Genomic DNA, 12,879 nt, shown 5'->3' with positions numbered 1-12,879 from the left:
TAGTGCAGCTCATCCAGGATGGCACATCAATGCGAGATGTGGCAAGAAGGTTTGCTGTGTCTGTCAGCGTAGTGTCCAGAGCATGGAGGCGCTACCAGGAGACAGGCCAGTACATCAGGAGACGTGGAGGAGGCCGTAGGAGGGCAACAACCCAGCAGCAGGACCGCTACCTCCGCCTTTGTGCAAGGAGGAGCAGGAAGAGCACTGCCAGAGCCCTGCAAAATGACATCCAGCAGGCCACAAATGTGCATGTGTCTGCTCAAACGGTCAGAAACAGACTCCATGAGGGTGGTATGAGGGCCCGACGTCCACAGGTTGGGGGTTGTGCTTACAGCCCAACACCGTGCAGGACATTTGGCATTTGCCAGAGTACACCAAGATTGGCAAATTCGCCACTGGTGCCCTGTGCTCTTCACAGATGAAAGCAGGTTCACACTGAGCACGTGACAGACGTGACAGAGTCTGGAGACGCCGTGGAGAACGTTCAGCTGCCTGCAACATCCTCCAGCATGACCGGTTTGGCAGTGGGTCAGTCATGGTGTGGGGTGGCACAGCCCTCCATGTGCTCGCCAGAGGTAGCCTGACTGCCATTAGGTACCGAGATGAGATCTTCAGACCCCTTGTGAGACCATATGCTGGTGCGGTTGGCCCTGGGTTCCTTCTAATGCAAGACAATGCTAGACCTCATGTGGCTGGAATGTGTCAGCAGTTCCTGTAAGAGGAAGGCATTGATTCTATGGACTGGCCCGCCCGTTCCCCAGACCTGAATCCAATTGAACACATCTGGGATATCATGTCTCACTCCATCCACCACAGACTGTCCAGGAGTTGGCGGATGCTTTAGTCCAGGTCTGGGAGGAGATCCCTCAGGAGACCATCCGCCACCTCATCAGGAGCATGCCCAGGCATTGTAGGGAGGTCATACAGGCACGTGGAGGCCACACACACTACTGAGCCTCATTTTGACTTGTTTTAAGGACATTAAATAGCCAGAAATCTTGCTTGTTTGTAGGTGACCTAATACTTATTTTCCACCATAATTTGCAAATAAATTCATAAAAAATCCTACAATGTGATTTTCTGAATTTTTTTTCTCATTTTGTCTGTCAATGTTGAAGTGTACCTATGATGAAAATTACAGGCCTCTCTCATCTTTTTAAGTGGGAGAACTTGCACAATTGGTGGCTGACTAAACACTTTTTTGCCCCACTGTATATACATATAGTATGTGGCCCTTCAATTGGCTTCAAAAAGTCAACGTGGCCCTTGAGCCTAAAGGTTTGCCCACCCTGCCTTAGACTATACCACTTCATTACCTTAGACTATACCACTATATTACCTTAGACTATACCACTTCATTACCTTAGACTAAACCACTATACCACTTCATTACCTTAGACTATACCACTTCATTACCTTAGACTATACCACTTCATTACCTTAGACTAAACCACTATACCACTTCATTACCTTAGACTATACCACTATACCACTATATTACCTTAGACTATACCACTTCATTACCTTAGACTATACCACTTCATTACCTTAGACTAAACCACTATACCACTTCATTACCTTAGACTATACCACTATACCACTATATTACCTTAGACTATACCACTTCATTACCTTAGACTAAACCACTATACCACTTCATTACCTTAGACTATACCACTTCATTATCTTAGACTATACCACTATACCACTGCATTACCTTAGACTAAACCACTATACCACTTCATTACCTTAGACTATACCACTATACCACTTCATTACCTTAGACTATACCACTATATACTTCATTACCTTAGATTATACCACTATACACTTCATTACCTTAGACTATACCACTATACACTTCATTACCTTAGATTATACCACTATACACTTCATTACCTTAGACTATACCACTATACCACTTCATTACCTTAGACTATACCACTATACCACTTCATTACCTTAGACTATACCACTATACCACTGCATTACCTTAGACTATACCACTATACCACTTCATTACCTTAGATTATACCACTATACCACTTCATTACCTTAGACTATACCACTATACCACTATACCACTTCATTACCTTAGACTATACCACTTCATTACCTTAGACTATACCACTATACCACTTCATTACCTTAGACTATACCACTATACACTTCATTACCTTAGATTATACCACTATACACTTCATTACCTTAGACTATACCACTATACCACTTCATTACCTTAGACTATACCACTATACCACTTCATTACCTTAGACTATACCACTATACCACTTCATTACCTTAGACTATACCACTATACACTTTATTACCTTAGATTATACCACTATACACTTCATTACCTTAGACTATACCACTATACCACTTCATTACCTTAGATTATACCACTATACACTTCATTACCTTAGACTATACCACTATACCACTTCATTACCTTAGACTATACCACTATACCACTTCATTACCTTAGATTATACCACTATACCACTTCATTACCTTAGACTATACCACTATACACCTCATTACCTTAGACTATACCACTTCATCACCTTAGACTAAACCACTATACCACTTCATTACCTTAGACTATACCACTATACCACTTCATTACCTTAGACTATACCACTATACCACTTCATTACCTTAGACTATACCACTTCATCACCTTAGACTATACCACTATACACTTCATTACCTTAGACTATACCACTATACCACTTCATTACCTTAGACTATACCACTATACACTTCATTACCTTAGACTATACCACTACATTACCTTAGACTATACCACTTCATTACCTTAGACTAAACCACTATACCACTTCATTACCTTAGACTATACCACTATACCACTTCATTACCTTAGACTATACCACTATACACTTCATTACCTTAGACTATAACACTGTGATAAAACACACTTCATTACCTTAGACTATACCACTATACCACTTCATTACCTTAGACTATACCACTATACACTTCATTACCTTAGACTATACCACTATACCACCTCATTACCTTAGACTATACCACTATACCACTTCATTACCTTAGACTATACCACTATACCACTACATTACCTTAGACTATACCACTATACCACTTCATTACCTTAGACTATACCACTTCATCACCTTAGACTATACCACTATACACTTCATTACCTTAGACTATACCACTATACCACTTCATTACCTTAGACTATACCACTATACACTTCATTACCTTAGACTATACCACTACATTACCTTAGACTATACCACTTCATTACCTTAGACTAAACCACTATACCACTTCATTACCTTAGACTATACCACTATACCACTTCATTACCTTAGACTATACCACTATACACTTCATTACCTTAGACTATAACACTGTGATAAAACACACTTCATTACCTTAGACTATACCACTATACCACTTCATTACCTTAGACTATACCACTATACACTTCATTACCTTAGACTATACCACTATACCACCTCATTACCTTAGACTATACCACTATACCACTTCATTACCTTAGACTATACCACTATACCACTACATTACCTTAGACTAAACCACTATGATCAATACACTTCAGGGGGGGGTGGGGGGGGGGGGGGGGTCCTAGATCAGGAATCTTACTCTGAGATGTTTGTTATATACAATCTCCGGTCTTACCTGAGGACTAATCACTACAGTAGATCAGGAATCTTACTCTGAGATGTTTGATACATACAATCTCTGTTCTGACCTGAGGACCAATGACTACAGTAGATCAGGAATCTTACTCTGAGATGTTTGTTATATACAATCTCTGTTCTGACCTGAGGACCAATGACTACAGTAGATCAGGAATCTTACTCTGAGATGTTTGTTATATACAATCTCTGTTCTGACCTGAGGACCAATGACTACAGTAGATCAGGAATCTTACTCTGAGATGTTTGTTATATACAATCTCTGTTCTGACCTGAGGACCAATGACTACAGTAGATCAGGAATCTTACTCTGAGATGTTTGTTATATACAATCTCTGTTCTGACCTGAGGACCAATGACTACAGTAGATCAGGAATCTTACTCTGAGATGATTGTTATATACAATCTCTGTTCTGACCTGAGGACCAATGACTACAGTAGATCAGGAATCTTACTCTGAGATGTTTGTTATATACAATCTCCGGTCTTACCTGAGGCCTATTGGCTCTCGTACGCCAAACCTCATCTGATTTCCGAGCATCTGACTGATCTGTAAGATGAATAGAAAACACAATACATCTTGATTTAATAAACCATTTAAACATTCTACAAGCAAAGGGACTCATGAGCCCAACGTCAAGCACTTGGTGACAACTGTATCAGTTGAACGTGCTATTCAAATATACACTGATTGATGGACTTGCCTTTAACACGGCAACAAACAGTAATACCACTGTTATCTCTTCACTATTCAATATCCCTTTCAGCTCACGTCGACAGGGTGGAACCCCAGCTAGTAAGGGTCAGGGTTCAGCTGGAGAGACAGAGACAGTAACAGAGACAGAGTAACACAAACACAGGCAGAGTAACACAGACAGAGTAACAGAGAAACACACAAAGTAACAGAGAAACACAGGCAGTATAAAACCGTCCGGGTAACACAGGCAGCGTAACAGAGAAACACAGGCAGGGTAACAGAGAAACACAGGCAGGGTAACAGAGAAACACAGGCAGGGTAACAGAGAAACACAGGCAGCGTATCAGAGAAACACAGGCAGGGTAACAGAGAAACACAGGCAGGGTAACAGAGAAACACAGGCAGAGTAACAGAGAAACACAGGCAGAGTAACACAGGCAGGGTAACAGAGAAACACAGGCAGGGTAACAGAGAAACACAGGCAGAGTAACAGAGAAACACAGGCAGAGTAACACAGGCAGGGTAACAGAGAAACACACAAAGTAACAGAGAAACACAGGCAGTATAAAACCGTCCGGGTAACACAGGCAGCGTAACAGAGAAACACAGGCAGGGTAACAGAGAAACACAGGCAGGGTAACAGAGAAACACAGGCAGGGTAACAGAGAAACACAGGCAGCGTATCAGAGAAACACAGGCAGGGTAACAGAGAAACACAGGCAGGGTAACAGAGAAACACAGGCAGAGTAACAGAGAAACACAGGCAGAGTAACACAGGCAGGGTAACAGAGAAACACAGGCAGGGTAACAGAGAAACACAGGCAGAGTAACAGAGAAACACAGGCAGAGTAACAGAGAAACACAGGCAGAGTAACACAGGCAGGGTAACAGAGAAACACAGGCAGAGTAACAGAGAAACACAGGCAGAGTAACACAGGCAGGGTAACAGAGAAACACAGGCAGGGTAACAGAGAAACACAGGCAGAGTAACACAGGCAGGGTAACACAGGCAGGGTAACAGAGAAACACAGGCAGAGTAACACAGGCAGGGTAACACAGGCAGGGTAACAGAGAAACACAGGCAGAGTAACACAGGCAGAGTAACAGAGAAACACAGGCAGAGTAACAGAGACACACAGGCAGTATAAAACCGGCCGGGTAACACAGGCGGAGTAACACAGGCAGAGTAACAGAGAAACACAGGCAGGATAACAGAGAAACACAGGCAGAGTAACAGAAACACACAGGCAGGGTAACAGAGAAACACAGGCAGAGTAACACAGGCAGGGTAACACAGGCAGTGTAACAGAGAAACACAGGCAGAGTAACACAGGCAGGGTAACACAGGCAGAGTAACAGAGAAACACAGGCAGAGTAACACAGGCAGAGTAACAGAGAAACACAGGCAGAGTAACAGAGAAACACCGGCAGAGTAACACAGGCAGGGTAACAGAGAAACACAGGCGGAGTAACACAGAAACACAGGCAGGGTAACAGAGAAACACGGGCAGGGTAACAGAGAAACACGGGCAGGGTAACAGAGAAACACGGGCAGAGTAACAGAGAAACACAGGCAGAGTAACACAGGCAGAGTAACACAGGCAGAGTAACAAAGGCAGAGAAACACAGGCAGAGAAACACAGGCAGAGTAACACAGGCAGAGTAACACAGGCAGAGAAACAGAGAAACACAGGCAGAGTACACATGCAGAGTAACACAGGCAGAGTAACACAGGCAGAGTAACACAGGCAGAGAAACACAGGCAGAGTAACACAGGCAGAGAAACAGAAACACAGGCAGAGAAACAGAGCAACACAGGCAGGGTAACAGAGAAACACAGGCAGAGTAACACAGGCAGAGAAACAGAGAAACACAGGCAGAGAAACACAGGCAGAGTAACACAGGCAGAGAAACAGAGAAACACAGGCAGAGTAACAGAGAAACACAGGCAGAGTAACAGAGAAACACAGGCAGAGAAACACAGGCAGGGTAACAGAGAAACACGGGCAGGGTAACAGAGAAACACAGACAGAGTAACACAGGCAGAGAAACAGAGAAACACAGGCAGAGAAACACGAGCAGAGTAACAGAGAAACACAGGCAGAGTAACAGAGAAACACAGGCAGAGTAACAGAGAAACACAGGCAGGGTAACAGAGAAACACGGGCAGGGTAACAGAGAAACACAGGCAGAGTAACACAGGCAGAGAAACAGAGAAACACAGGCAGAGAAACACGGGCAGAGTAACAGAGAAACACAGGCAGAGTAACAGAGAAACACAGGCAGGGTAACACAGACAGTAAGAGAGACAGTAACAGAGTATTGGAACCAGGGACTGTAGTGATGCCCCTTGCACTGAGATGAGGTGCAGTGCCCTACAATGCTGTGCCACTGGGGAGCCCGGGGTTCCCTCCATCCCTGATACAATCTAATACACCTGGTACAGGTCCCCTCCACCCCTGGTACAATATAATACACCTGGTACAGGTCCCCTCCATCCCTGATACAATCTAATACACCTGGTACAGGTCCCTTCCACCCCTGGTACAATCTAATAGACCTGATACAGGTCCCCTCCACCCCTGGTACAATCTAATAGACCTGGTACAGGTCCCCTCCACCCCTGGTACAATCTAATAGACCTGGTACAGGTCCCCTCCAACCATGGTACAGTCTAATAGACCTGGTACAGGTCCCCTCCAACCATGGTACAATCTAATAGACCTGATACAGGTCCCCTCCAACCATGGTACAATCTAATAGACTTGGTACAGGTCCCCTCCACCACTGGTACAATCTAATAGACCTGGTACAGGTCCCCTCCACCCCTGGTACAATCTAATAGACCTGGTACAGGTCCCCTCCAACCAAGGTACAGTCTAATAGACCTGGTACAGGTCCCCTCCACCCCTGGTACAATCTAATAGACCTGGTACAGGTCACCTCCAACCATGGTACAATCTAATATACCTGGTACAGGTCCCCCTCCACCCCCTGGTACAATTTAATAGACCTGATACAGGTCCCCTCCAACCATGGTACAATCTAATAGACCTGATACAGGTCCCCTCCAACCATGGTACAATCTAATAGACCTGATACAGGTCCCCTACAACCATGGTACAATCTAATAGACCTGATACAGGTCCCCTCCAACCATCATACAATCTAATAGACCTGATACAGGTCCCCTCCAACCATGGTACAATCTAATAGACCTGATACAGGTCCCCTCCAACCATGGTACAATCTAATAGACCTGATACAGGTCCCCTACAACCATGGTACAATCTAATAGGCCTGATACAGGCCCCCTCCAACCATGGTACAATCTAATAGACCTGATACAGGTCCCCTCCACCCCTGATACAGGTCCCCTCCACCCCTGGTACAATCTAATAGACCTGGTACAGGTCCCCTCCACCCCTGATACAGGTCCCCTCCACCCCTGGTACAATCTAATAGACCTGGTACAGGTCCCCTCCAACCATGGTACAATCTAATAGACCTGGTACAGGTCCCCCTCCCACCATGATACAATCTAATAGACCTGATACAGGCCCCCTCCAACCATGGTACAATCTAATAGACCTGATACAGGCCCCCTCCAACCATGGTACAATCTAATAGACCTGGTACAGGCCCCCTCCAACCATGATACAATCTAATAGACCTGATTCAGGCCCCCTCCAACCATGGTACAATCTAATAGACCTGATACAGGTCCCCTCCAACCATGATACAATCTAATAGACCTGATACAGGTCCCCTCCAACCATGATACAGGTACCCTCCAACCATGGTACAATCTAATAGGCCTGATACAGGTCCCCTCCAACCATGGTACAATCTAATAGACCTGGTACAGGTCCCCTTCACCCCTGATACAATCTAATAGACTTGGTACAGGTCCCCCTCCAACCATGGTACAATCTAATAGGCCTGATACAGGCCCCCTCCAACCATGGTACAATCTAATAGGCCTGATACAGGCCCCCTCCACCCCTGGTACAATCTAATAGACCTGGTACAGGTCCCCTCCACCCCTGATACAATATAATAGACCTGGTACAGGTCCCCTCCACCCCTGATACAATCTAATAGACCTGATACAGGTCCCCTCCACCCCTGATACAATCTAATAGACCTGGTACAAATCCCCTCCAACCATGGTACAATCTAATAGACCTGGTACAGGTCCCCCTCCACCCCTGGTACAATCTAATAGACCTGCTACAGGTCCCCTCCACCCTTGACACAATCTAATAGACCTGATACAGGTCCCCTCCACCCCTGATACAATCTAATAGACCTGGCACAGGTCCCCTCCAACCATGGTACAATCTAATAGACCTGGTACAGGTCCCCTCCAACCATGGTCAAATCTAACAGACCTGGTACAGGTCCCCTCCAACCATGGTACAATCTAATAGACCTGGTACAGGTCCCCCTCCACCCCCTGGTACAATCTAATAGATCTGATACAGGTCCCCTCCACCCATGATACAATCTAATATACCTGGTTCCTCCTGTCTTCGGCCCCTGGTCTGCTCTACCCTTTTAAAAAGGGCCCATCTGCAGTTGAAACACCAACCATGGTACAATCTAATAGACCTGGTACAGGTCCCCTCCAACCATAGTCAAATCTAACAGACCTGGTACAGGTCCCCTCCAACCATGGTACAATCTAATAGACCTGGTACAGGTCCCCCTCCACCCCATGGTACAATCTAATAGACCTGGTACAGGCCCCCTCCAACCATGATACAATATAATAGACCTGATTCAGGCCCCCTCCAACTATGGTACAATCTAATAGACCTGATACAGGTCCCCTCCAACCATGATACAATCTAATAGACCTGATACAGGTCCCCTCCAACCATGATACAGGTACCCTCCAACCATGGTACAATCTAATAGGCCTGATACAGGTCCCCTCCAACCATGGTACAATCTAATAGACCTGGTACAGGTCCCCTTCACCCCTGATACAATCTAATAGACTTGGTACAGGTCCCCCTCCAACCATGGTACAATCTAATAGGCCTGATACAGGCCCCCTCCAACCATGGTACAATCTAATAGGCCTGATACAGGCCCCCTCCACCCCTGGTACAATCTAATAGACCTGGTACAGGTCCCCTCCACCCCTGATACAATCTAATAGACCTGGTACAGGTCCCCTCCACCCCTGATACAATCTAATAGACCTGATACAGGTCCCCTCCACCCCTGATACAATCTAATAGACCTGATACAGGTCCCCTCCACCCCTGATACAATCTAACAGACCTGCTACAGGTCCCCTCCAACCATGGTACAATCTAATAGACCTGGTACAGGTCCCCCTCCACCCCCTGGTACAATCTAATAGATCTGATACAGGTCCCCTCCACCCATGATACAATCTAATATACCTGGTTCCTCCTGTCTTCGGCCCCTGGTCTGCTCTACCCTTTTAAAAAGGGCCCATCTGCAGTTGAAACAGTAACAAAGTGTACTGTTTCGGTAAGAAGAATGAGGGACGGGGCTGGAGAAAAGTACCTCCTCTCAAATGCGTAGCCCGAGCTGTGGATGCAGGGACTAACCTGATCGTTTTAACCGTTTTTAATCGTTTTGAGTCTATACAGCGTTTGTTTACATTAACTTTGTCCACCAACATCGGAGTAAAACAAGCTTGTATTTTGGGTTGAACTTTGGGCTGATGAGTCATTTATAAAAGTTATGTTCTTTTAAGAATCAATGGGTACATGTCATTAACAATGGGTACATGTCATTAACAATGGGCACATGTCATTAACAATGGGCACATGTCATTAACAATGGGCACATGTCATTAACAAATGGGTACATGTCATTAACAAATGGGCACATGTCATTAACAATGGGCACATGTCATTAACAATGGGCACATGTCATTAACAATGGGCACATGTCATTAACAATGGGTACATGTCATTAACAATGGGCACATGTCATTAACAATGGGTACATGTCATTAACAATGGGCACATGTCATTAACAATGGGTACATGTCATTAACAATGGGCACATGTCATTAACAATGGGTACATGTCATTAATGTATACGTTCACAATGGATGTAGCAACACTATTGAAAGTCAGGTCCAAAACCCCCAGCATGCATCTCTATCTGACTGGGCTAAATCACTTCTTTAGTCAATATTCTCCTCCCATTTCCTCCATAATGTTTATTTCCAGATTTGGTGCCTGATATAACTCTGATATCAGGGATATCAGAGTATTTCTCAAGAGCCACGTGAGGAGATTCAGACACAGTAGACGGAGGGATCCAGGATTGACGTGATATCCTCACAATAGGTTGTGAGGCTGAGACAGAAAATAGTGAACAGGAAGTGGCACAAACAGTAAAAAAAATATCAAACTCTCTTGTGGACATGTTCACACACCCGTTCGTTATATATTCATTTATTTACGATGAGGTTTGCAGCAAAGTATAATACCACATTTGTTTTATTTAATTTAAACGTTTATTTAACTAGGCAAGTCAGTTAAAGAAACAAATTCTTATTTACAATGACGGCTTACACCCCGGCCAAACACGGACGACGCTGGGACAATTGTGTGCCGCCCCTATGGGACTCTCAATCACGGCCCGGTTGTGATACAGCCTTGATACGTGACTTGGAAGGGTGAGAAAAATGAAATGGTGTGTGTTGAAAAGGGCCCCATCTCTCACAAAATAGAAGGAAACACAATAGAGGTTTTGGCCTGAAATAAGAGCCAAGAACATCTCCAGCTCTCAGACAGAGAGAAGAACTACAGCATGTCAAAAGCCATGTGTCCCCAAAGTCAAATACATGTATTGTAGGCCTATCTGGGTGACTGAATGTATTGTAGGCCTATCTGGGTGACTAACTATATTGTAGGCCTATCTGGGTGACTGAATATATTGTAGGCCTATCTGGGTGACTAACTATATTGTAGGCCTATGTGGGTGACTAAATATATTGTAGGCCTATGTGGGTGACTAAATATATTCCAGGCCTATCTGGGTGACTGAATATATTGTAGACCTATCTGGGTGACTGAATGTACTGTAGGCCTATCTGGGTGACTGAATGTACTGTAGGCCTATGTGGGTGACTGAATGTATTGTAGGCCTATGTGGGTGACTAAATATAGTGTAGGCCTATGTGGGTGACTAAATATATTGTAGGCCTATGTGGGTGACTAAATATATTGTAGGCCTATGTGGGTGACTAAATATATTGTAGGCCTATGTGGGTGACTAAATATATTGTAGGCCTATGTGGGTGACTAAATATATTGTAGGCCTATGTGGGTGACTAAATATATTGTAGGCCTATCTGGGTGACTGAATGTATTGTAGACCTATCTGGGTGACTGAATGTATTGTAGACCTATCTGGGTGACTAAATATATTGTAGGCCTATGTGGGTGACTAAATATATTGTAGGCCTATGTGGGTGACTAAATATATTGTAGGCCTATCTGGGTGACTGAATGTATTGTAGGCCTATCTGGGTGAGTGAATGTATTGTAGACCTATATGGGTGACAATGTATTGTAGACCTATCTGGGTGACTAAATATATTGTAGGCCTATGTGGGTGACTAAATATATTGTAGGCCTATCTGGGTGACTGAATGTATTGTAGACCTATCTGGGTGACTGAATGTATTGTAGACCTATCTGGGTGACTAAATATATTGTAGGCCTATGTGGGTGACTAAATATAGTGTAGGCCTATGTGGGTGACTAAATATATTGTAGGCCTATGTGGGTGACTAAATATATTGTAGGCCTATGTGGGTGACTAAATATATTGTAGGCCTATGTGGGTGACTAAATATATTGTAGGCCTATGTGGGTGACTAAATATATTGTAGGCCTATGTGGGTGACTAAATATATTGTAGGCCTATCTGGGTGACTGAATGTATTGTAGACCTATCTGGGTGACTGAATGTATTGTAGACCTATCTGGGTGACTAAATATATTGTAGGCCTATGTGGGTGACTAAATATATTGTAGGCCTATGTGGGTGACTAAATATATTGTAGGCCTATCTGGGTGACTGAATGTATTGTAGGCCTATCTGGGTGAGTGAATGTATTGTAGACCTATATGGGTGACAATGTATTGTAGACCTATCTGGGTGACTGAATGTATTGTAGACCTATCTGGGTGACTGAATGTATTGTAGACCTATCTGGGTGACTGAATGTATTGTAGACCTATCTGGGTGACTGAATGTATTGTAGACCTATCTGGGTGACTGAATGTATTGTAGGACTATCTGGGTGACTGAATGTATTGTAGACCTATCTGGGTGACTGAATATATTGTAGACCTATCTGGGTGACTGAATGTATTGTAGACCTATCTGGGTGAATGAATGTATTGTAGACCTATCTGGGTGACTGAATGTATTGTAGACCTATCTGGGTGACTGAATGTA

General features: G+C 44.1%; 1 protein-coding gene across 1 annotated transcript in view; it reads right to left on the bottom strand.

Moving 5' to 3' along the window:
- Positions 1-12,879, bottom strand: part of LOC110526872 (tumor protein p53-inducible protein 11-like) — a 73,617-nt gene that overhangs the window by 28,136 nt on the left and 32,602 nt on the right. The window contains exon 3 of the mRNA XM_036963688.1: positions 4,205-4,263. Coding sequence (XP_036819583.1) covers positions 4,205-4,263 — 59 coding nt within the window. The remainder of the gene's footprint in view (positions 1-4,204; positions 4,264-12,879) is intronic.

This window comes from Oncorhynchus mykiss, chromosome 26, assembly GCF_013265735.2.
Source record: "Oncorhynchus mykiss isolate Arlee chromosome 26, USDA_OmykA_1.1, whole genome shotgun sequence".
NCBI lineage: Eukaryota > Metazoa > Chordata > Actinopteri > Salmoniformes > Salmonidae > Oncorhynchus > Oncorhynchus mykiss.
This window is presented reverse-complemented; position numbering and strand designations above follow the sequence as displayed.